Source organism: Periplaneta americana, chromosome 7 (assembly GCF_040183065.1).
Source record: "Periplaneta americana isolate PAMFEO1 chromosome 7, P.americana_PAMFEO1_priV1, whole genome shotgun sequence".
Classification (NCBI taxonomy): Eukaryota; Metazoa; Arthropoda; class Insecta; order Blattodea; family Blattidae; genus Periplaneta; species Periplaneta americana.
In genome coordinates, this window is record NC_091123.1 from 121,965,353 (window position 1) to 121,993,084 (window position 27,732).

General features: G+C 35.6%; 1 protein-coding gene across 1 annotated transcript; it reads right to left on the reverse strand.

The window, feature by feature from the left end:
- LOC138703416 (uncharacterized) lies at nt 1-27,304 on the reverse strand. The gene is made up of 2 exons (XM_069831254.1): nt 27,105-27,304; nt 1-10,359 (listed from the first exon to the last, which is right to left on the reverse strand). The coding sequence occupies exons 1-2, from the start codon at nt 27,152-27,154 to the stop codon at nt 6,603-6,605; spliced, it is 3,807 nt and encodes a 1,268-aa protein (XP_069687355.1). The 5' UTR covers nt 27,155-27,304; the 3' UTR covers nt 1-6,602.
- Nucleotides 27,305-27,732: the final 428 nt, after the last annotated feature.

Consider the following 27,732-nt stretch of genomic DNA (forward strand, 5'->3'; position numbering starts at 1 on the left):
TCTCATTTTATAAACTGTTAGAAATTTATTTCTAAGAGTAAACGCATTTACGCATACATTGTTACAATATACATATATTTCTCATTACAGAAGGTATACATAAAACAACAGATAATTCTGTTCTGCAAGTTGTATATTAAAAAATCTAACCTATAGTTTGAAGTGATTTCAAATAATTTACTTTAATTATACATATTAACAAGTTTTGTATATACAGAGAATACCAATCACAACTACAGCAACACAATGACATGAAAATAGTACACATCCAACCAAAAAAACCACAAACTTAACACCCTAGAAAAATATGAAATTTAAAAATATCCAAAAACACACCCACATCACATCCTGAATGCTCAACTGAATTTCAAAACACATACCCTTTTCGACACAATCATGAACATACCTCACCACAATAGGAAACCAGAAGACAGCGCGGGACCTGCGGGACCTTCACTAGGCTTTGGACAACCAGGTAAATTGCAAAATTTAACACAGTAAAGATATCATGAAGTTATTCAGAGAATACCAGTCAGGTATCGGACAGCCCAATGCATGCAAGCAGGCAACAATTGCCAAGTAACTCCCAGTATTCTCGATCCATTATCTCCCTGTATATTCAACACTCGTACAACTTGATTAATGAAAGCATGCACATAATTTTATTTTATTTTTATGCTATACTGAGTACTAATCTGTGTTATAGGAGTTCTTCAAAGTGGTCTCATTCTGCATTCAGGCATTCCTGATATCTTCTGATAAAATTAGCATTCACATGTAAAAGTTATGCTTCTGAAATTCGTGTTATATTGTCTTTCAGTTCATCTGTAAAGTGAGGGAATTTCTTTAAACTCTCATTTTCAGGGTTCTCCACAAATAAAAGTCGCACATAGTAAGATCAGGTGAATGTGCGAACTATATTCCTCTAGAAATTATTCTTTCATCAAAAACCTTTCTTATACCAGTCAAAGACTCACTGGCAGTGTGCGGTGTGGCAGAATCTTGTTGAAAATATTCATAATGTATGTCATCATATGCCAGCAACTGAAAAAACGGTGCTAGTCTTTCTGCACGGTACATCTGTCCATTTACCGTATTTTCATAAAATATGGACCCTATTATTCGTGTTGCAGTAACAGTGCACCATACACAAATTCTTTCATAATGAAGGAGAACTTCGAGAATTAATCACAAATTTTCTGTGCTCCAGTGGCTATAATTTTGTGAACAAAGTGATGCATATTAAACCAAGACTTTTCCGAGAAAATGATTAAATGCGGGTCAACAAACTCATCAGCAATATTATGCAAAACCCAATTACAGAAACTGAGGACTTACTTTGTCATGCGGTTGTAATTCGTGGACTGTAGCCACTGTGTAAGGTTTCAATTTGAGCAATTTCGTAGCTCTATGGGCTGAGTTTTTTTTAAACCCCAACTTCTGTAAAACACTACGAAGAGAACACTTTGGTGATGGTCTTATTTCATCAAGGTTTTCTTCTAAAACACATCATTTTCACTAATCGAATCTGGTTCCTTAATTCTAAAAACAAGTTTTCTTACAGCATCTCAATGTGGAACCAGAATGCCAGTACACACTTCTCTACAAGACTCTGTTTTCACATAAGTGTAGTATAGTATACAAAAAGTTTATGTTCTGGTGTTAACTTATGGGGTAGCAAAGGGCTGGGCACCAAGAGCGAATTCTACTCTTTCACGGGGAACCATATGACTTCTCTTCAACCCCTTTCTTCCCCGCTGAACACTGCACAGTGTTGATGCCATGACGGATGAATATTAAGCATCCCTGTTTAGAGTTTGGATTCACTTTCAGTGCCCAGCCCTGGGGTAGGATTTCAATAAACTAAATTTATTACACACTACAGTGACCAAGTCTCCCATATTTTCCAGGAACTCTCTTATTTGAACTAATTTTTTTTGGATCCTCTCAGCTCCCATACTGATATCCTAAGCCTATCGTATTTTTCATTATTAATCATGATCCCCAATTTTTTTATGTAACCCAATAATAATAATAATAACAACCGCTAAATATATTTAAATATAAACTGACATTAATATCGATATTTTAGTAAGTACCAATCAATACAGAAATTCTGTTTCGGTGATCTTGTAATGTTTGATGTAATTGTATGCACATACTATGGCTGTAAAGAGTTTTTTCAGTTTCAATAGCAAGATAAAAAAATAGATTTAAATGATCTTGACAAACACAAATAAGACAAAACCAAGAAACATGTATATTTTTAAATAGTAATGTACTCAACATTGTGACCTAACTCATATTTGTATTATAATTAAATAAATAGTTTTATATCATATAATACAAACCATTCCATCAATGAATCCTGGCTTCATACCCCAAAAATTTGCGCTAACTTTTATCGTGACTAAGTCCCCCGTACCTTTGTGATCAGAAGTTGGTCACCCTATTACATTTACTTATGGCTTTCAGAGAACCCGGAGGTTCATTGCCGCCTTCACATAAGCCCGCCTTCAGTCCCTTTCCTGAGCAAGATTAATCCAGTCCCTACCATCATATTCCACCTCCCTCAAATCCATTTTAATATTATCCTCCCATCTATGTCTCGACCACCCCAAAGATATTTTTCCCTCCGGCCTCCCAATTAACACTCTGGATCCTCTGATTGAGGTTCTGGCTGATATATACCTCTATTATCAAGCAGTACATCTCATTTGACGAAATGTGTCAGAGGCAGAACAATTGTTTATATGCATCTGAAGTCTGATTAGTGTAATGTGTAGTTAATTGGCGATGTATGCAATAGCGGGGGAAATCACTTGTGAGGGTCAGACCTGTCTTCGGACAGTTGACTAAACAACAACAACAACAACAATGCATTTCTGGATTCGCCCATATATGCTACATGCCATGCCATCTCAAATGTCTGGATTTAATGTTTCTAATTATGTCAGGTGAAGAGTAGGCTATAATGCGTGCAGTTCTGCATTGTGTAACTTTCTCCATTCTCCTGTAACTTGTAACTTCATCCCTCTTAGCCCCAAATATTTTCCTAGGCACCTTATTCTCAAACACCCCTAACCTCTGTCCCTCTCTCAAAGGGAGAGTCCAATTTCACAACCATACCACTCTATTACACACACAATAATATTAGACACTTGCACATTAAAAGATATATTTTTAATTCACACAATAATATTAAAAACATCTGCATGTGAAGACCTGTTGTTAATGCACTGTAAGTTAAAACACAGACTGACTGACAAAGCTGACATCGCATGTACTATGGTCCAGTGAAGGAAGCAATAATACAAATTTTTAAATATATGTAGTACAAACTGATAGCAGCCAACTCATCTACACATATTTGAAGACCAATCAATTCTATTCTCTTTAGTAGCAAAATCATCGATGATCTGTGAGTTGTGTCGTGCATTACAGGCACTATGTTCGGTTTCCAGTTAGTCGAGTATGGTGAAGTTCGATATTCGCCCATGTTCGCTCTGCAGAAGGAGGCCTGTCGTGTTTGTTCCAACTTGTTATGAACATAGTCGCTGATTTACCAACGCCATCCAATATTAGAACATGATGAAACTTTGGTTCATTATTAGGGCAATGTTTAGTAATACAAACTGCTACAGGAATTCTTAGATATGGTAATGATTATTTTCAATCATATGTTACATAATTTTTTTGATCCCTTTCCTTCTCTCATGTTGCAATCACTTAAGAATTTTAGCACATATCTTGCAATTAGTTTTCCATATAAAATAAGACAAAGTTTGTAATGTCTTGGTTGCCTCTCTCATGTTCGAACAATGCAGGACATTAGACCTGAACATAGGAGTCCTCATTACTGCGAATTGTTTCCAGAACACAATCTAATCTAATCTAATCTAATCTAATCTAATGAATCCGCCTCGACCAGGATAAGCACTCAGAGAAAGAATTTTGTGACATTTTAAGATTAGAGAATTCATAGTTCTCATGATTAAAATATAATTTCTGCAATAAATTTCTTCTTTTTCGCTTCGCTTCACTTCACTTCTATGTACGGCACACCACTGTTATGGTCTTCAGTGGGGAGATAACAGATCAAGAATGTTGGGAAGTTCATTGGTTGGCAACTGTTGCTCCTTGCGGCCAAGACCTGACTAGGATTCACTTTAGCTTATCACACCATCTGTTCAGGAAGCAATGTTAGAACTTCTTCTTCTTCTCCTCTTCCTCCTCCTTCTCCTCCTTCTTCTTCTTCTTCTTCTTCTTCTTCTTCTTCTTCAAGTATTAGGACTATGGCCTGTTAAGACCTCACAGTTGAATTTTCGACCCAGAGTTTCATTGGGTGATTTAGAGATCTCTTCCCATTTGGATGATAGTGAAACATGGCTTTTGGAATTCTATTTGTATGCATGCAATGCAGGTGATTTAGAACCATTTATTTACTTAGGGATATATTCTGAAACATGTAAATGTTTAGCAACAAACAAAAACGTTGAAAAGAAAGTATCATTTCAGGAAAAAAATTCACTAAAACTAACAATGCGGTTCCTACATCATTCAAATTTTATGGTTGCCTTCCTACGGTAATAAGTAATAAGTGTGTTGATAAATATTTAATAGCAGCCAAGAAGATGGGACTAACGGTTAATGAGGGTAAGACTAAGTACTTACAGACTGGAAGAACACAAGGAAAGGAAAAACATATCACTATTCATGAATATAAATTTGAGAATGTGACACAATTTAAATACCGGTACCTGGGAACTATCATAACAAATGATAATAGCGTAACAGTAGGCAAACTCAAGAATTAAGATGGCAAACAAATGTTATTATGGATTAAAGAAGCAACTCCAGTCCCACTTTCTTAGCATAAAAACAAAATGTAGGCTATATAAAACATTGATTAGACCAGTCCTATTATATGGATCAGAGAGTTGGACCTTGAGTAAAGAAAATATAGAAAGGTTAATGGTATTCGAAAAGAAAGTGTTAAGAAAAGTCTATGGCCCAGTAAATGAAGAGGGTACCTGGCGTATCAGATATAACACTGAATTATACAATTTGATAATGATGCGAATATAATTAAAGTGATCAAGGCCAACAGACTGAGATGGCTAGGCCATCTATATAGGATGGATGATGATAGCCCATGTAAAAAAGTCACTCTTACCGACCCATTCTACACAGTAAGAATAGTGGGACGACCAGCAACAAGATGGCTCGACGATGTTGAAAAACATTTGAAGTCAATCAGAGTAAGCTGCTGGAAAAATGAAGCGTGGGACAGAACCAGATGGAGGAGAATCATTGAGGTGGTCTTGGCCTAAGAAGGCTGTTGTACCATAGAAGAAGAAGAAGAAGATAAACATTTAAAAGTTATTGATTAACTTATTTTACGTGCACTCATTACATAAAAAATAATATCTGCACCATTTAAAATTGTTGCAACTCTTAATGGGGGACTGATGCAAAAATGTAGAGTATTCAAATTTTTATAACTTCCAAAGTTCTACATGTAGGTGCTTCAAACTTGCTATGTTTAATAAAAACGGCTGCTTTATTTTTCTTCATTTTTCCATAAATTTTAAGACAGCGAATTTCATTTATTTACCATAGCATCTAACATAAAAAATTCCTTTAATTCCCACCAAAATTTTCGAAAAGCTACAGTTTATAACAATCTGGTACTTTTCACAGCTATTTTAAACACCTCAGCAATGATTAAGTATATTGGTTCCGGTGTTTTTATTTTTGGTTACATTTGATTTTATAAAAGTATGTAGAATATAAGCCATTTTTTGGAAAAAAAAAATTTACACCTACGAGTATATTAAAACACCAAAACCATACCATTAAATTATAAAACCAACATTATGTAGATTATTGTCTAAAATAACTATGTATAATATATCATTGTCTTACAATAAGTTGTTACTGAGAAAAAATAAGTTAAAAAAATTGGAAGTATAAGTTATGGAGGTGGTTGACTGAAGATACAAACTTCCTGCTAATACGGGATGCATGGCTACTGGCATTTAAATTTTTAAAAGCACTCAGAGACTTAGTACAATCAAAATATTTTGGAATATAATAAACAACATCCCATTCTATTTTTTACGGCCATCAACTTTTTTTTTTTTTTTTTTGTAATTTTTGTGTATATCTCCCCGTAAGTTCCTAAAGTTATGAGTAGGCTTATATTTAAAATATTCAAAACTTTATCATTAAGCCAGATTATGTACATTTCCATATTTATATGTATTACAGATGGCATTTTCCCAGTAGCTATGTTTACTGGATACAAACGTGGAAAATATTGTTGGATTTGAGACATTTCTAAAGCATTATCTGAAGTCACAGAAGAACTATTAAAGTTCCCAGGGACTTTATTTTCACGATATCGTGATTTTTTACTAAGTTTACTTGATAATTCTGTACACAGGATACAAATAAGTTCGTTTTTGCTTAACAATTTAACTGGCTTATTCAAAACTTGAAGGAATACAATACTTTTTATTCCTACATCATTTTATACTCAGTATACTTTAACTTAACAGAACTTATGGACATTACTTTTGTGCCCGTGTATGTGCAAGTTACACTATTACAGCATCAGTAGCTCTAAGTTTACTCGCAGTAAAATTCTCGAGATATTTCAATATTAAAATTCGGATTTTATGCTCTAAGTTTTCTACAAATAAATGACGATGCATAGACTGATAAACACAAGCATTTGAATTAAATTTCAGTTTTGCAAATTGAGGACTGTAATATGATTGAAAGAGATACCAATTACGATAGGGGAGCAAAACATTGTCGTTTTCAGAATAGTACATCAAACACTTTTGAATGAATGGGAGTTTATTTCTTTTCATATTCATAACCTGTTCCCTGGCTATGTCAATGACACTTTCGCCCCTATGGTTACAAATAGTAAAGTCAGCACCTCCCTCTTCCAACAACATTCGAATCATTTCAAAGTGATTATTTTCTACAGCAACTTGAAGTGGAGTTTCTTCATATTCATTTCGTGAGTTTATGTTAGCACCTGATTTCAAGAGTTTCAGAACTAGATCGAAGTTCCCATACTGAACAGCATTTGTCAACATGCTGTCCAAATCTTTCCATCCAGTGATACAATCGCAGCTTGGAGTCACATGTTGGCAGGATGTTGCTAGATGAATATTGTCGGAATCAAAATTCAAAGATCGAAATAATTCACCCATCACTAAATTATTGCAAACTCGGTCGGCATACTGAATCGGAGTGAATTCGAACACTTGGTCCACTGCAGTAAGAGATGGATCATGATATAACAATATATCCATGAGTGTACACGAAGGGAATGGCGAAACACAAATAAAAGAAAAATTTTCATACAGAGCAGATACATGTAAAGCAGTTCTACCACCTGAATCCACTTTTTTTATATCAGTTGAAACGATAGAAAGCATGGCTTCAACATTTCGATTCAGAATATGTTGGATTAATGGACAGTTCTCGCTCAGTATTCTGTCAAACATTTCTCGGAAAACCTTATTCGTATCAGAAAAATATACCACCTCCAGAACATGCCTATTTTCATGATAATTCTCTGCAAACCACATGGCAGCAAAATATTCAGCTAAAGTTCTATGCACAAAAAGTGGCTTTCCCTCTATCACTTGTACCACTACTCCTCTCTTCTCCTTTCCTTCCTCCATTCGTTTCAGGAACGTCTCTGTCTTAGACAGTAATTCCTTATTGTGCAGCTCATCCAGGAGGTTTGCTGGTAACAATGCTACAACTCCTGAAATCTTATGATTCTCCATGAACAGTTCTCTCAGCACTTCGTTATCATCTACAATTGCAGATGTCTTCGTCTCCTCTTCCTTTTTTTCGTTGCAATATATGTTAAGTTTCTTTTCAACAAATTCCCGATATAAATCAATAATATCGAATTCATCAACAATGTACATACCATCATCATTCATGGAAACAACCAGATAAGATTCAAAGACTACAGCAAGGAGGGTTATGTGTAGTGGCACTGACCAAAAGTCATTAGATAGTTTAGATGATGTACTGCTCAGGATCCTTTGACAAAAATATCTCAGTTTTTCAAGAGTGTCTCCACCATTAAAGCTACTCATGCCAATGTCCCTGATATTTTTAATCTCCTCCTCTGATAGTTCCATCATAAGCTTGCGGACATTCGATTGGTTGGCACAATGTATCCAATAAGCTTGAAGAAGATCTTTCTGTTCTGTTTCCGATAGAGGGTTTAAAGTGAATGAACTAACATCAAGTAATGATTCTAGTATCTCTTGCACTACAGGGCGGAATGCCACACACAGCTTCCCAATCTTCGATTTACTTACTGCTTCAATTAAATTCAAAGTTTTTGTTGTAAAAGTTGGATTTATCTCATCAAATGCGTCAAATAGTACGGCACATTTGCCAGAAGTGTGAAAGGCATGCCAAAACAGTTTTCGCTCAAACTCGGAATTATGTTTCTTCCCTGCCACTTCCCATAGGAATTCCAGTGCCTGTTCAAGACTATAATCACTCTCACTGAGTTCATTAAGAGCAGCAGAATGTTCATTCAATTTTACTCTCACTACCCAGAACGTGGGATACGTCTCCTTACTCTGAAGAGATATCTGTTCTATAAAAGTGGTCTTACCCACTCCAGGATCTGCTGATATTAATATTATTCTGTCTTCTAGGCACCATATTGAAGTAGGGATCGGGAAGGGACCCTTCACATCAAGACAAGACTTTATCCTTCTCTTAATATAGTAATATGAAGGTTTTTGCAAAGGCTTTCCTACTTCTACACAATGTACTCCTTCCAATAAATTCAATACCATTTCAGCATTTACCTTGTTTAAGAGATCAACATTATTTTCTGTCACATTTTTCAGAAGAACTTCATAGCCCTGAAACATAATACTTTTTTCAAGAAGAACTACTTGTGTTGCCTCATCCATTTGCATATATCCACAGGTATCGAAGTGAACACATTTCGCGCCAGGAATAACACTGCTCGTCACCAGCACCAGTTTGTATTTATGGCCTAGTTCCAGTAATAATGAAGATCCTTCATCACTCTTTCCACAATCTACTATCAAAGTGTCGCACCACCGAGTAGGCCAAAGAGATAACATCTCCTGCATTTGGTGTTTAATAACAGACATATCAACTATCAAATATTTTGGTTTATCTAGAGCATCCAACATTTGGCGAAGTTTCGCGCAGCTCAACAAAGTGCATCCTGAGTCTGACACAACATTGACAACAGACCCATCCATTGGAGTTATCTCTGAAACTCGAAATCGAACGTTGATACTGTTCAACTGTTGAAGCTTTAATGAAGATAGACGAGCCACTCTATCAATTCTCGACTGCATCATATTTCGCCAGAACTCTGCCTCCTCTGTAATGAATTCGGTACCACTTCTCCACCAAGCCTCGATGTGCTGGATAAGTTCTTTGTGAATCCTGTTTGTCTCATCAGAATTTGTTCGACACGTCTCATGTATCTGTCTTCTAATTACATCATCCAAAGCATTAACGTCAGCCTGTCCATCCAAAACTTTCACCTTATTTAGAAAAGTACTGCGTGAAGACACATAATCCAATTCCTCTAGTATTTTTTCAAGATTCTGTTTCAATGGACGATTTTTCAGATTCTCTAATAAGCTTATGAGATCAGTACTCTTAATTGAATTCAACAGTTCACTTATCTCCTGTATTATGGCAGGCTGAATTATAATGCTTTCTCCATTTCTACAATGAATACTATCTAATGATTGCTTGCAATACGCATATTCATTTAAGAGTGACATTACGAACTCGTCCTCTTCATTGTTCTCACTAAGGCTGAAGACAAAACCGTTACTTCCTCCAGAATTATGAATGTCATCCTTGAGGAAGCATCCATGATGGAGCTCTCGCTTTGTGCTGAACACAGAGTTGGTGTACAGCAAGAAAGTGCAGTGCTCGAAATTGCCACCGAATACAGGATGGTTTTTGTTGGCTGCGGAGAATTGTTGCTTTATGATGTGGTATGACTGAAGGTACTTCATCAGATTGAAAGCAGATCTCGACTCTGCAAAGATTTCCATTGACTGTACAGATTTCTTCTTGTGTTTTAACTGCAGAAAGCTAGTCTCCCACATATTATCTCGTTTATGCTGAAATATGACGTCATCAAATGCACCACAATGATTCATATTCGAAGCCATCCGGAAGTTCCGACACATGTTGAGGCCTCGAAGGAAAAGAAATGCCAAAATCTTAACCTCGAACCTCTGGCCTGCTCCATCAGCTGTTCCATCTCTCTTCTGGAAGTGATTCATGTTGGTCTCTCTGCAAATGTGAACATGTATTATTAGTATCATGCTTGACGAAATAGAAGAGAGTAACAAAATGTTCACCATTTCGTATAACAACTGTAGAGATCCTAATTGGATAATGGGAATAAAAAGGTTACGAAACACAGTATTTATAAGTAGTATCAATAAGAATCCAAGTAATATGCTTTTAAGTTTTTCCTGTTGCAGGTAAGAAACAACTTAATAGCAACAGCAGGAGTAGCGTCATTATTAGTTAATAATTTTAAGACATACCAGAATGTATCGGTGTATATCAAATTACCTTAGATGAACATAACATATTAATTACCGGTATATTGCTACGTATTTTAATATACCAAGAGCCATATTTATGTGTTATGAATTATACAAGAAAATAGCAAGAAGTTTAGCTAGTGTCTGCTTAATCAAAAGTATACATGAAGCAAAAATGTAAATTAAAGATTAATATGAATGGAAAGACAAAGACAAGAGAAGTGGAAAGATAGACATAAATGCATTGACTGAAGAAGAAATTAAAGTTAAATATATTTATTTATTTCTCTAATGGCATGGAACATTAACAAAAAGTCATCAATTGTCCATCTAATTTACTATTTTGCTCCTGGCTTTCCAATATTTTCCAGTCTCGTATGTTCTATGAAGACCCTGGCAGCACGTTAAGCGGTCCCTGTCCATATCTTCATTCAGATTACAGAGTTTGCAGGTTGGCGTTTGAAGTAACCCAAACTGAAACATGTGTTTGGCAAGATTGTCGTGTTCAGTTTGGAGCCGGAACTTCGCAACAGTTTGTCTTGGCCAATCAGGTGTGCTATGTAAAGAAGTCTTCCAGCCGTAGACATGGGAAAAGCAACACATCCAGCTGTTTCGAAACATTCAGAACGACTCAGTGAAATGTTTCGAAACACTGTGTTGAATCACGACACATCTACTGGGAGACAAAGTGCCGACTGGCAATGTGTTGGAGCTTCGTTTGCTGTCAGATACGCTGATTCGAAACTCTGTGCACAAGATACGACACGTGATAACATTGTGGTATGGTACTTGATGCTTTGAGCTTAAGTAGGAACATTTATTAATTTATTACTAATCACGTCTACTTTAAAAGTATACCTACTACTATCACGTCATTTTGAAGTAGCTATCAGATTCCAAATTTAGTCATGAGTTTAATCTACTAGTACAAAATAAATGTGATGATTACTAACCGCTAAATAAGTTTATAATTAATGTATGTATGGCATGTATTTGATCATCAGGCATAAGTATACGAATCCACATGCTTTGATCGATATTTACCAAAGTTCGCATATTAAGCCTTCACAACCAGGAGAAAAACATCGGACAAATGGACGTTAAATTATATTTAAAAAAATAATAATAAATGCTATGAAACATGCATGTATAATATTAAAATTGCTTATTCTACAGTCAAATGTTGGTTATTTCTGTTATATTCAACATCGACTTTAACGGGACTGTCGAAAAAATAACATAAAATTAAATAACATTGTTGATATATTGTGAAACGAAAAATCTAGATAATTCATGCAATAAGTAGTATTCAGATTAATAAAGTTATTTCAATACATACAACAAATATTATTATTATTATTATTATTATTATTATTATTATTATTATTACTATCATCATCATCATCATCATCATTATTATTATTTCCTCGGATATTGCTACTCGGGTTGATTTGAAAGTATGTCAGAATACTTCCGTTTGTGAAGCAGTTTATTTGAGACAGGACACATGGGACAGATTGCAGCTCTGAAGTGCTTTCGCTTTCAACCAATGTTTCGAAACATTGACTGTTTCATTGGTTCTCTTCTCTTACATACACTCAATACTCGATATCGCAGAGTACAGTCGATACACAGCGTCAAACCTTGGTGGAACTGAAACAGTTACTGTATCGAAACATTCAAGTCTGTGTGTTTCGAATCACAGAACATTTCAGTGTGCCGACACTCTGTTGCGAAACATTCACTCAGTAGCCAACACTACTTCCAGGGCTTGGTTGTCTTGTTTGATTCTAAACTCATGAGGTATTGTTCCTTCATTTGCTTCTTTATGTAGAGTTTAGAGGAGTGGTATGATGTTACTGATTTGAAGCAACTAGTGAGCATGGCAGCTTTTTTTGCTAATGCATCTGCCTGTTCACAGTCAGAAATTTGACAATGCCCAAGGATCCACTGTGATACAACTTCTTTTTGATCTAATTTGAGATAATTTATGGAAGCAGCAACAGGAAACATGAAGAAACTGGAAATAGAGGAGGAGATTATTGATAAGATATGAAACTTAACAGGAAGAAGGATTGAAGAAGCTACAAGGAAGATAATTGGGAAAGAACATAAACGAAAGAGGAATGGTTGGTTTGATGAAGAGTGTGGAAGTGTGAAATAGTTCCTATATAAAGATGATCAACACAAATACAATATAAGGAGGACAGAAAAGAAGCACATGAACTGCTGAGAAAGAAAAAGTGAGAATATTTGAACAAAAATTAGAAAACATAAAAACTCATTTGACAATAGACAGGCCAAGAGCTTCTATAGAAAAGTAAATCATATGTGAAAAGGTCTAGTAATATTAGTACGAAACATGAAGGCAGAGATTGTAAAAAAATAAGAAATAAGTATTAGTGGTGGAAGATGCAAAGAAAAATACTGGGCACCACGCTACGAGACAGAATGACAAACGAAACACTACAAAGACTGACGAACACTACTGACGCAGCAGAACGAGCTGTGGCAATGAAGTGGACCTGGGGGGGGGGGGGACATGTGGCGAGACTACATCAGATAAGATGGACCCATGCAGTCACGATGTGGGACCCCTACATCGGAAAGAGAGGAGAGGGAAGACCACGGCTCAGATGGTCTGACATGTTTACCAAAAAGGCGGGGAAACAATGGTCGAGGACAGCAAAGAACAGAGTTTTGTGGAAAGAACTAGGGAAGGTCATTGTAAATAGATAACGTAATCAGTGTTAAGATATTGTAAATAGTAAAGTCAGTATTAGTGAAAGTGTAAGATAAGTTTTGTAAATAGTAAAGTCAGTGTTGAGAAAGTGTCAGGTAAATGGTGTAAATAGCAATCAGTGTTTGTCAAAGTGCCGGTGTCAGTATAATGTGTGTAGCGCAAGAAAAAAAATGAGCAAAGAACAGAGTGCTGAGACTAGTTAAAGTTTAACAAGGTTATTAACCATGTCACAAAAGTAGTATACATGACAAGCTCGCCTGGATTGGCTCACCAAGCGAGTACACTTGAGCCATCCCTATCGAGGGGGTTCTAACCCCATCACAGGAGGCCTGTGCCCAACATGGGACATCATGGCTAACATTCATTCATTCATTAATGGTATGGTCAGAATATTATAAAGGAGAATTTGAATGTGACGCAGATAAGGACAAGGAAATAATACAGACACATACAGCTGATACCTTAGACGTGGAAATGACAGTAGATAAATTAAAAAATGTTAAGGCAGCAGGATATGACCAGATACCAGCTCAGCTAATCAAATATGGAGGAACAGAATTAAAGACAGTTCTTTATAAATTAATGTTGAAGATCTGGGAGGAGAAGTAGATTCTGGAACAATGGAAACATGTTATAATCAATCCAATACATAAAAAAGGGAATTCCTTGAACTGTAAAAATTATAGAGCAATTACATTATTGTGTACTGCATACAAAGTCCTGGCTAACATTGTATGTACCAAATTAAGATAATTTACCAAAGATATAATAGGGGAATATCAAGGGGGATTTACAACTGGAAGGTCTACAACTGATCAAATTTTTACAATAAGACAGATGCAAGAAAAATGTTGGGAATAATCCATAAACATGCACTGCCTGTTTATTGATTTTAAAACAGCGTATGACAGTGTGTGGAAAGATAAAAATGAAATATGGGAAGGTATGCACCAACTAGGTTTCCCCAGGAAACTAGTCACGATGTGCAGAGCTCTCAATAGGGATGTATAGGCTAGCCTGTATATGTCTATGCAACAGATGTTCTTGTTATACTGGGAAGAAGACAAAAGGATGTTAGTGAAACATTTATAGCCTTAGTGGAGCAAACTAGTACAATGGGACTAGAAATGAATGAGCAAAAAACGAAATACATGGTTATGTCAAGGAAATCCCATCTACAAAATAAGATTACTTACTTACTTACAAATCGCTTTTAAAGAACCCGCACATTCATTGCCACCCTCACATAAGCCCGCCAATGGTCCCTATCCTGTGCAAGATTAATCCATTCTCCATCACCATATCCCACCTCCCTCAAATCCATTTTAATATTAACCTACCATCTATGTCTCAGCCTCCCCAAAGGTCTTTTTCCCTCCGGCCTCCCAACTAACACTCTATATGCATTTCTGGATTCGCCCATACGTGCTACATGCCCTGCCCATCTAAAACGTCTGGATTTAATGTTCCTAATTATATCAGGTGAAGAATACAATGCGTGCAGTTCTACAAAATAAGATAACAAAAATAAATAAATATAGTTTTGAAATTAAGGATAAATTCACATATTTAGATACATGCTTGACAAGTAACAACGAAATTCATACAGAAGTTGAAATTGAGGGGCATTTTCACAAAACTCGTTATCAAAGAAAACCTGTTTTTTCAGGAGAGATGTTTTTTTTTTTTTTAAATATACCTAAATCGTGATGAAATTTTAATCTGTAAAACACATAATATATTGCAATCTTAAAATGGAATTGGTAAACATATTTCAAACAAAATTGTGAATTTGTATTTTCCTGGAATATATTAATAAATTTATTGAATTTTTACAAAACTAGTTATCTGCTTCCCTTAATATAAGGTTTATATAAAATTATCCAATATGTTTGTTCATTATGTGTCATAATGATACTTATCTTAACACAAATGCATTGTCATTACACAATGAAGCCCAAAATAAAAATATATATATATATATATATATATACATATTACATTTCAAATTAATATTTGCACTTTAGTCATGAATAAGCATAAATGTTTTTCCACAGTTCTCTGCACCAGTATTTCTCAAAATAATATTATGTTTACACTATATTTTAAACACATTCTATTATTAGATAATCATGCCAAAGTATTGGTAAAAAATCACAAAAATAATACTTATTTTCACAGGATAACACAAACTACTGACATATGAAATATACAGATAGTGTAGAAATTTTAAATTATGGTTTATTTAATGACGCTCGCAACTGCAGAGGTTATATCAGCATCGCTGGTGTGCCGGAATTTTGTCCCGCAGGAGTTCTTTTACATGTCAGTAAATCTACTGACATGAGCCTGTCGCATTTAAACACACTTAAATGCCATCGACCTCTGTTGGGATCAAACTTGCAACCTTGAGCACAGAAGGCCAGTGCTATACCGACTATGCTACTGAGGCCGACTGCAGGTTTACAGATTATGGCATTTTCCAAAGATAACAGAAGGCATTTACTTTGAAATTATTGATACCGTCTTGATGGAGATGCATACAAGATCTGAAGATAAAAACTAGCTGTTCATTATAGAGCTGTGCACAACCAGTTACGAAAGACAGAAATTATATATTGTTATTGAATGCCTGGTGCTATAGTCAGCATGCAAAGCTCTTCCGTGTCACAGAGTGTCTCAGTGTTCGGTTTACCGATTATTCGAGTTGTTTTTCACTGTTTGTGGATGGACAGCAAAGGCAGATCACATTGAACCATGCAGAAGTTCCAGGAGCCCTTGCAAGGACGCGATTATCATGATGTAGACCTAATTGATAATTCTTCCTCAATGAATGAATGAATGAATCAATGAATCAATCAATCAATCGAACCACATCCATAATACTCTTTCTTCTTACATGATTTATTAATGAAATAATAATGCAACTGTTTAGAGTAATTAAAAGGCATTATACTGTATATTAACAACTACTGTTTTAGAAGTATGCATTTTGAGTGTAAAGAGGAAATGTTACACCAGGATGTATGTACTTATTTGATCTTCTATTTAGTTAACTTATTCTATTCTTGCATGTCTTTACATACCAGATTTCATATTATGCATTACATTTATTTCCCTTGTTGTTACTGGTGCCCATTTCTTCATTTATGTACGTATTAGTTATGATTATGAAGATAAGTGTATTAAAGTTTCCAATCAAATGTAGGCCTGAATCAAGCAAATATATCTTTCTTAATAAGACAAAGTGAATTTCCTTCAATTGTTCTCGGGCTGTGTGCTCAGAAAAGGTCGTTTTATGTATGATGAAGTGTACCTGGTGCTCTGTCTAGCTACAAGGTTAAAATTCGAATATTCGGTCTGATGCTCGACCTTGACTGATGTTCTCTGAACAGTCTAATCTAAACCGGTTGTAAGCCCTATTCTGCAGCTCTCCAGTTCTTTATCTGCCTGGCCAATACTTGGAAACTTAAAATTTTTCCGAAACATTTTCATCTGATGCAAAACATTTTCCCCCACATCTTTTAAGAAAACTACCACGTCTCAGAACTGAAATTGAGATTCTGTAAGCAGATATAAGAATATATTTGGGTTAAAATTAATCTCCGAGAAAATGGGGTTATACCAGCCGTTCTGTGTTGATTTTGATAGTAGCATCTACAATTGCATCTGTCGAAAGCAGTTTCTCCTGTTTGCATCGAATAAAATCTAACTTCCAGGCTACAAAATAAATGTCACTGAAGACTTTCAGCATTGGCAAATATATAAATTCAAAAGGAAGTCATTGAAAAATATGCAAGAAGTAGCTATTTTAAGAGGACGGTCTAGAAAAATTCGCCATTCTGAAGGATAGGAGAATTAATCGCATCTACAAAAATTCATCAGAATTAGGTTTCGGATATTCCATCATGTCCTCGAATTGACATTTCCAACGTTTCTGTACTACTCACAGGTTCCGTTATCAGGTGAGATAGTTAAGACCAGGGGATGTCATCTAACCTGTTGGGCTTGTTGATCCAAGCTACTCAGACAAATGAGCACTTGGTCATCTGGATTAGCCTGATGTAAGGAGCTCAACAGACCCTACCTCCCTGGTCTTATCTCTCTGCCCTGATGATGGAACCTGTATGTAGTTCTGAAACGTTGGAAATGTAAAGTTCCAGAACATAGTGGAATATCTAAAAAAAAAACCTAATTCTGATCACAGTCACCATGAAAGTCTAAAAACTCATATTACTTAATAACAATATAATTCATAATTATATTTACCTCATAACAGAATTCTATTAGTCTTCACCTAATTTATCCAGCATGAGCCACCAACTATACATAACCAATATACCCAGTATTTCCATAACTTTTGTGTAGAGGACCTCGAAGGGTAATGTAAAAACAATGAAATGAGACAGAGCATATGGAAAGTCATCTTACATTTCTGTTTCTATGGTACCAAAAATGAAGACAGAGTAAACCATTCATTTCAAATCGTTAAATTTTTCTCTAATTATACCTCCAACATAGACGTTTCACATAAAGAAATAAGACAAACAACGTGAAATGAAACATAAGTAGGTACATCAAAACCAGTAAACAAAGACGCAAAGCAAGGAACGATAAAAGCACAAAATTATAAATTTCATTTTGTATTTAATTTCATTTATTGTATTCCATACATCTTACATCAGCATTAAAGCTTTAAGACGTGGAACAGGTTAAGAGTTACACAATTTCTTGGCAAGATGAGGTGAGGCTGAGAATTCGCCATAGATCACCTGACATTTGCCTTAGGTTTGGGAAAACCTCGATAAAAGCTCAAGCAGGTAATCAACCAAATGAGAATGTAACCCAAGCCTGAGCACAGCTCCAGATGAACAGACAAGTGAATCTGCTGACTGAGCTACGCTGATGCCTCTACAAGAATGAACAATATATAATAAGTAGTTGAATTATACAAAAGTATATACAATACTTAGCAAGCAGTTGAACTATACCTAAACATATCACACTGAAGATTAATTCAATTTACAAACTTCAACAATTCATCAGCCGAGCCATACAAAATTATGCAATACATAGCAAGCAGACTATTCAGTTCATAAGTCTGAACAATTCATCAGCCAGGCCATACAATTATACCAGAAACAGAGTATATACACATATTTCTACAACTGAGTAGCTCATTTCCAAAACCTGCTATTTTTTAAAATACTCGATTTTACACTTTATAAGTGCAGTAACTCAATAGTTTTCACGTCCTGTATACACTGGTGAGGTTATTTTGTGGCAGAAGCTACTATTTCATGTTGAAAAATACTTCTAAAAAGTCGTTTCGTTTCCAAAACCTACTATTCTCAAAGATATGAAGTGTAATTTTGTTTCCATATCATGCTATTTATTTTTTGTTTCAAAACTTTCTATTTTTAAAAACAATGTTTAGTCTATCATTGCGTTTTATTTCCAAAATCTACTACCTAAGTTAATGAAAAAAAAATATTACCTAATACATCTGATTTTTATGATTATTAGTCATTTAATGCAAAAACAGCCTTTGCCAAGAAACCAATATAGGTGAGGCCTACTATGCCCACGAACTTTGGTATTTCACATCTGTATAGTAATAAATACATCAGAAAAATCGTCGAATACTGTATTCTTCTACAGATAGTTAGAGATAGAGCACGGTAAAGGTTGCAATTAAGTAACTTCTTGTTTGAATCACTTCCTTAACAATATAATAAGTGAAAAATAGTTTAGCAATTTGGTGGGACTTAGATTTTTTTCTAATTCTTGTGTTAGTCAAAATAAGAACTATAGGCTAGAGTGCTCACTTCCTTGATTCAATTCTGCCAATAGAAGAAACTGCAGTTTGAATGGTTCTTCCCTATATGCAGACATTCCTACATGCCTGCTGATCGTACATTTAGTTTAGTGGATAGGAAGATAAAGAAGGAAGAAACTATTCTGTATCCATACTAGTATGATGATATACTTTCAAAAGTGGGAACTGTGTTCACAACATCTTACATTAATTTTGTTCATTGGAAGTGAGGGTGTGAGAAACATTTAGAATGAGATGAAGGTTTAAAAACCACTGACGCAAAAGTTTTGGGACTTCCAGACTTTTCATCCAACAGAATGACATTCAGGAGTACATACTGCTCTGCTGTTAGCACTACTCATAACATTTTCAAGCATACATTTCCTCTCAGCAACAGAGTTTTCTTGCCGAGGACCATCAACTCTTCAAACAAAGCAAGTTCACCTAAGATATCAGACGTAAAAAAGCTGCTCCAGGCCATGGAACATCAATGGGATCAAATTGATTTCTACAAAGAAGCTTAGGGAGTCCAGCCTGGAGAACAAAATGATGATGGAATGCAAGACAACATTGAATTTCTAAATAAAGATATGATGTAACTTTGTAACTAGATATTTGAACTGTCTGATTATTGTTTATGTTCCTGTCAGTATGTTTGTAATATGTTTTTTGGTATTTTAAGAAACTACTCTACATTTCAATTTTTACAAATTTCTCGAACATGAGCACATTATTGTTGCCAAAGTGTGCTATTTTCAATTTTATTTCTAGAACATCTATTTAATTTTCAAAATGTAAAATTTAGGAACTAAATTTCGTTTTGGAAATAATTTTGAATGAAACAAGTAGAGAAATTATAAAAAAGTCAATAATAAAAAAAATAATAATAAAATCGACCGTCACAAAACAAATTCACCAAGAAAAGAAAGACATTTATGGACCAACTATTGAGTATGGTACTTTAAAGAAAAATACAATCTTAAACACATAGACGTGATTGGTCTTTTATTGGGGCCTGTGCTGTTATTTCAAAATTCTTTAATATGTTTAGAAAACAATTTGGTTTACCTAAAACTTTAATAGATGGCATTGTTACAATAGTCTGGAAAAAATCATGTCAAATTTTAAATAGATAATCATTTATACTCTTAAGATATATTTTAATTAGATTTTAGTATACATAAAGGGTGCGTCAGAAAGAACGGATGGATTTCAAACTATCGATACGCAACGAGGAGAGAGATATAGTGAGGGGGACCACGACTGTTGGGTCAGCCATAGAATGCAGTTTCAGTTGAGAATATGGTGTTGGTCTGGTGTACAACGTGCTTTCATCGTAGAGACATTTTTGAAAAATGAAGAGTCTGTGATCGCCACTCAGGACTCATTTCGACATCGGATGTCACGCTAGGATTCCAACTCAGAATACAATTTTGCGGTGGGTGGCTTCATTTCGTATCACAGGTTCAACATTAATGAAGAAATCACCTGGACGAAATTCTATTGCACTGAGATTGTCCGAGGCTACGGTAAGATCTCGCGCCCTGTGACTTCTTTCTTTGGGACCATTTGAAGGCGTAAGTTTGTAAACATCGATCACATACACTGGACGAACTGAAGACAGCGATTCGTGAAGAAATCGTGGCAATTGCACCAGCTATGACTGTGAAAGTGATGGCGAACATCAGAAAACGCTTCTATGCCTGTATTGAAAGCCAAGGACATCATATGGATAATGTTGTTTTCCATAAATAAACTGCATGTATTGGTGAATATGTTGATAACAATAAATTTTTGATTTGATGAATCTTTACAATTTTCTTGCCATGTGAAATCCATCCGTTCTTTCTGACGCACCCTGTATTAAGTTATTTTTCTTCTTATTCTCCTCTGCATTTATGTTTGTAAATCATATGTCAGTATACTGAGGCTTAGGAGTCTACCTCCATTGGTAGGCAGTTTATATAATAAATAAATAAAATAATACATTTACATTGAACAATTCTGATAAGTTAAATAAATAAGATAGATAATAACAATGGTTTTTATACACTTTGTACGAAATCCCTAATAGTGGCAAGGGTTGTCTTTTAAAATAGATGTTGGCATAAAGAGAGATTTCTAAAAATTTCGCTAGGAAGCCTGAAATTGGAATTATCCTGCAAATCAAGTTATCAAGTATAACTCCCTGTGAAGTTTATTTGAATAATTTCGAGGGAAAAATTGTTCCTGGGCCGAGCATCAAACCCGGGACCTTTGGTTAAACGTACCAATGCTCTACCAACTGAGCTACCCAGGAACTCTGCCAGACACCGACCCAATTTTTCCCTCTATATCCACAGACCTCAAAGTGGGCTGACAACTGTCGAGCAACCAACATTGAGTTCACACAAACTCTGTGCGACTTAAATCGTGGTTTTACTGTTAACGAACAGTGATGTGTATTATGCAAATAGAGCTTTCAGGTATAACTCCCTGTGAAGTTGATTTGAATGATTTCCCGGGTTCGATGCCTGGCCCAGGAACAATTTTTCTCTCGAAATTATTCAAATTATTGGAATTATCCTATTCATACATTATCCACGATTACAAAAACAGGCATGCAGTGTAATCATTTGAAATTTATCAGAACTATTAAGATAAACTTAACTTCATTAAAACCAACACATTTTGTAGTGTGAAGAAATGTCGTGCCTTCATCATTCAGATTTTTCATTTGCCTTCCCGTGGCAACCAGTATGTTCATAAAAACTCTGAAGTTATCCTATTTTCGCGCACACATTGCAAAAATAATCTCTGTACCATTTAAAATTGTTCTGTCTCAAGTACGTACAAGTTATATTTAAAATAGACCTATTTGAAACCTTATTGCAAGATTATGGACCTATACCTCCATATTTATATACATGTAAGACAATACTGTCACTTAAGACGTTAGGATGTTGTGTCACAGAAGACATTTTCCCTACATATTCCCAATATGTCTATTGGATACCAATGTGGCAAAACTATTTTTAGATTTAGGACATTATAAAGCATAATTTGAAGTCACAATAGGACTATTAAGATTCTCAAAGACTTATTTTCACAATATCGAAGAGTTTCACTAGATTTACTTGATAATTCTGAACACATTACAGAAAAAATATATCATTTGTTTAACAATGTGGCTGATATAATGTACAAAACTTGAAAGCAATACAATACTTTCCATCCATTGACTTTTATTTCGTGTCTACTTTAAATTTCAAATGAGATTATGAATGTTTCATAAAGTGATTTACTGTTAAATATACAGGGTCATTCACGAAATTCTCTGGTTTATGGAGGTGATTCCTGAAGTTATTTGGAACAAAAAATGTAAATAAATTAAAGAGATCATATTCACAATTACGGAGTTACGGTAATTTGAAAACGGCAGAAAAAGAAACTTTTATTTCAGTATTTCACTAACAAAAATGCAAAAATTAATTGAAATACAAACAATTGATTGTTTATGTATCAGTCTCTTTCATTTAGAGTGGATTTAAACCACATTTGCGAAAATGCTTCCCTGAATCTCAAGTAGGCCGACCAAAATTTTTATGGTCCAGCAGCGGATATCGACAATTTCAAGAAAAACCACAAGTGCTTACCTAGTCACTCTCCATTGAGATGTTAAAGAAAATACATGTAACAGTAAATACAAAGATAGAACTTTGCACATTAAATTTATAGAGTATCTTAAAGGTTTTAATCTAATGGTACATAAACACATGTAACTCCTGTATATAGATAATTATAGCCACGAAGAATTCAATTTTAGTACTGATGCATGCATGGAAGTCTTCCACACGATAGACCTATTGTACATATGGAATTCTAACACACACATTTTATAAGTAGCAGGGGCGTATTTTGCGGGCTACCGGCGGTAGCCCAAGGAAATTACAAAAGAAAAAGTTTATAATATAACATAATGTAATAATTTTGTATTATTAGTTTTACCATAGTAATTAAAATTAAAGTAATTGTTAGATATATTTTGTGTAATAATAGGGTCAGCGGTAGCCCAAACCCTTTAACCAGTATACGCCACTGATAAGTAGGCTACTTGTCTGAAGAATGTAGGCTACTTGTCTGAAGAATGTATCTTTTTTAAGGATCTGTTCATTCCTATACAGCTTCACACTAAGTTCTTCAAACAAGGAATGAAAGTTTTTTTTTTCACTTGTAGATCTAACAAAGCTTTAACTGTTTCAACTTTTTTTTTCTGACTTTTTATCAATTCAGATTGAGTTCACTGTGGAGAAAAGTCTTTCAACTAATGAATTACTGACTGGAAAACACTGATTAATGACACTATTTTGAGAAGATTTTCAAACGAAATGACTTTTTTCTTGAAATGTTGAAAAATATCATACCACTTTTCACCTGTTGGTTTGTCACAAAATTTGTCATTTTTGAACTACTGATACTTATAAATGGAAACTGCGGCAATTTTAACGCTTCCATGCAACGCGAATGCTAAGATGACCAAAGATACTATGTTCTTCTCAAAGAGTGCAGAATATCTCATACTGTACTCACTGGTTCTTCTGTCTGATACTGAGAAACGTTCAGAAATGTGCTTGAATCGCAGCAGTTCCATCATAATCCTTAAATATTTATGTGTAAAATTTTATTGAAATAAAATCAAAGCTTCTGGGGACAAAATTAAATTCTAAGGACAAAACGGGGACATTTGCTCTGTGGGGATAGCAACTCAAAACAGGGGACTGCCCCGGAAATTGGGGACATCTGGTCAGCCTAACCTCAAGGCAATGGTCCGCACGGACGTGAACTGCATTTGTAGCATTACGCAACTTCATGTTTGTTTCTTATTGTCACCACGGCATCCAGAATGCATAGAACCAACTCTTCGCGTGTTTGTACCTTAACTTGATACACGATGTCTTTCATCCACCTCCAAATGCAGTAATCTAAGAGTGTTATGGCAACAAATATGCCTATCATTTCATTCACTATGACACATTTCGAAAATGTGTTGTAATGCCGTAATTATGAATATGATACCAGTCATTTATTTACATTTTTTATTCCAAATAACCTCAGGAATCGCCTCCATAAACAGAGGAGAATCTCGTGACTCAACCTGCATTATCGTTGTGTCCATTGTATGAGGCACATCCAGAAACTAAATATTCTTGGGTCTATTTAGAGAAAGAAAGCGCAAATCCATGAGAAGATTTATTGGAACAAATACAGGAAATGTTGAGTTATTTTTCAACATATTCCCACTGATATTGAGACATTTGCGATACCGTGGGATCAACTTTTGTATTCCTGTGTCATAGAGGTTTACCACCCCACATTGGAATCAGTGTGTGACAATGGTCTGTACCTCTCTGCCACTGTGAAAATGCTAATCCCACAAGAATTTCTTGAGGTGTAAGAAAAGATGGTAATCGCAGGGAGCAACACCCGGGATGTAGGCTGTGAGTTGAAACACCTCCCAACAGAACTCCTGCAGAAGATCTGTTGTCTACTGAGCCATACATGGCCGAGCGATTACCATCATTCCTTACATCTCAAGATATTCCTATCCGGTCAACATTTTCACAGTGACAGAGAGGTGCAAACGGCTGTCACACACTGATTCTGACAACAGGCAGTAGACTTCTACGACACAGGGATATAAAAGTTCAACTTGTGGTAAGACACATGTATCAATATTCCGGTGGGGAGTATCTTGAAAAACACCTCAACAATTGCTGTATCTGTTACAATAAATCTTTTCATGAAATTGTTTTTTCTTTCTCTAAACAGCCCAAGGGAAAGTTACTTTCTGGACGCGCCTCATATGTGTCTGTAGGTTATACTGTTACTGTATGAGAGGCTGTACTTTCACTAACTGTAAAGTTCTCCAGATATTTCAATATTAAAATACTGAATTCATGCTCTTTGCTTTCTATAAATAAATGTCGGTGCATAGACTGATAAATATAAGCATTTGAATTAAATTTCGGTTTTGCAAATTCAGGACTGTAATATGATTGAAAGAGGTACCAATTACGATAGGGGAGTAAAACATTGTCGTTTTCAGAATAGTACATCAAACACTTTTGAATGGGTGGGAGTTTATTTCTTTCACATTCCATAACCTGCTCCCTGGCTATATCAATTACACTTTTGCCACTACTGTTACAAATAGTAAAGTCCGCACCTCCCTCTTCCAACAACATTCGAATCATTTCAAAATGACTATTTTCTACAGCCAGTTGAAGTGCAGTTCGTTCATATTTATTCCGTGAGTTTATGTTAGCACCTGATTTCAAGAGTTTCAGAACTAGATCGAAGTTGCCATAATCAACAGCACTTGTCAACATGCTGTCCAAATCTTTCCATCCAGTGATACAATCGCAGCCTGGACTCACATGTTGGCAGAATGTTGCTAAATGAATATCGTCAGAATCAAAATTAAAAGATCGAAATAATTCACCCAGCACTATATCATTGCCAACACGATCCGCATACTGAATCGGAGTGAATCCGAACACTTGGTCCACTGCAGTAAGAGACGCATCATGACATAGCAAAATATCCATGAGCGTACACGAAGGAAATGGCGAAACACAAATAAAAGAAAAATCTTCATACAGAGCAGATACATGTAAAGCAGTTCTACCACCTGAATCCACTTTATTTATATTAGTTGAAATGATGGAAAGAATGGCATCAATATTTCGATTCAGAATGTGCTGGATTAATGGACAGTTCTCGCTCAGTATTCTGTCAAACATTTCTCGGAAAACCTTATTCGTATCAGAAAAATATACCACCTCCAGAACATGCCTATTTTCATGATAATTCTCTGCAAACCACATGGCAGCAAAATATTCAGCTAAAGTTCTATGCACAAAAAGTGGCTTTCCCTCTATCACTTGTACCACTACTCCTCTCTTCTCCTTTCCTTCCTCCATTCGTTTCAGGAACATCTCTGTCTTAGACAGTAATTCCTTATTGTGCAGCTCATCCAGGAGGTTTGCTGGTAACAATGCTACAACTCCTGAAATCTTATGATTCTCCATGAACAGTTCTCTCAGCACCTCGTTATCATCTACAATTGCAGATGTCTTCGTCTCCTCTTCCTTTTTTTCGTTGCAATATATGTCAAGTTTCTTTTCAACGAATTCCCTATATAAATCAATAATATTGAATTCATCAACAATGTACATACCATTATCATTCATGGAAACAACCAGATAAGATTCGAAGACTACAGCTAGGAGGGTTATGTGTAGTGGCACTGACCAAAAGTCATTAGATAGTTTAGATGACGTACTGCTCAGGATCCTTTGACAAAAATATCTCAGTTTTTCAAGAGTGTTTCCATCATTAAAGCTACTCATGCCAATGTCCCTGATATTTTTAATCTCCTCCTCTGATAGTTCTGTCATAAGCTTGCGCATATTCGATTGGTTAGCACAATGTATCCAATAGGCTTGAAGAAGATCTTTCTGTTCTGTTTCCGATAGAGGATTTAAAGTGAATGAACTAACATCAAGTAACGATTCCAGCATCTCCTGCACTACTGGGCGGAATGCCACACACAGCTTCCCAACCTTCGATTTACTTACTGCTTCAATTAAATTCAAAGTTTTTGTTGTAAAAGTTGGATTTATCTCATCAAATGCGTCGAATAGTACGGCACATTTGCCAGATGTGTGAAAGGCATGCCAAAACAGCTTCCGCTCAAACTCGGAATTATGTTTCTTCCCTGCCACTTCCCATAGGAACTCCAGTGCCTGTTCAAGGCTACAAACACCATCACTGAGTTCATTAAGTGCAGCAGAATGTTCATTCAATTTTACTCTCACTACCCAGAACGTGGGATAAGTCTCCTTACTCTGAAGAGATACCTGTTCTATAAAAGTGGTCTTACCTACTCCAGGATCTGCCGATATTAATATTATTCTGTCTTGCAGGCACCATATTGAAGTATGGATCGGGAAGGGGCCCTTCACATCATGCCAAGGCTTTATCCTCCTCTTAATATAGTAATAAGAAGGTTTTTTCAAAGACTTTCCTACTGCTACACGATGTACTCCTTCCAATAAATCCAATACTATTTCAGCATTTACCGTGCTTAAGAGTTCCATGTCATTCTCTGTCATGTTTCTGAGCAGAACTTCATAACCCTGAAACATAATGCTTTTCTCAAGGACAACTCTTTGCGTTGCCTCATCCATTTGCATATATCCACAGGCATCGAAGTGCACACATTCCGTGCCAGGAATAACACTGCTCGTCACCAACACCAATTTGCATTTGTGGCCCAGCTCCAGTAATAATGAAGTTCCTTCATCACTCTTTCCACAATCTACTATCAATGTGTCGCACCACCGAGTAGGCCAAAGAGATAACACCTCCTCCATTTGGTGTTTCATAACAGACACATCAACTAACAAATATTCCGTTTTCTCAAGCTCTCGCAACGTTTGGCAAAGTTTCGCGCAGCTCAACAAAGTGCAGCCAGTGTCCGCCACAACATTGACAACACATCCATCCAG

Excerpts from the sequence above, each read along its gene's own strand:
- LOC138703416 (XM_069831254.1), bottom strand. The coding sequence starts at position 27,154 with ATGGTGCCTGCAAGACAGAATAATATTAATATCGGCAGATCCTGGAGT. Across the intron at positions 10,360-27,104 it reads ATCGGCAGATCCTGGAGTAG|AGAGACCAACATGAATCACT; the intron begins GTAAGACCACTT and ends TCACATTTGCAG.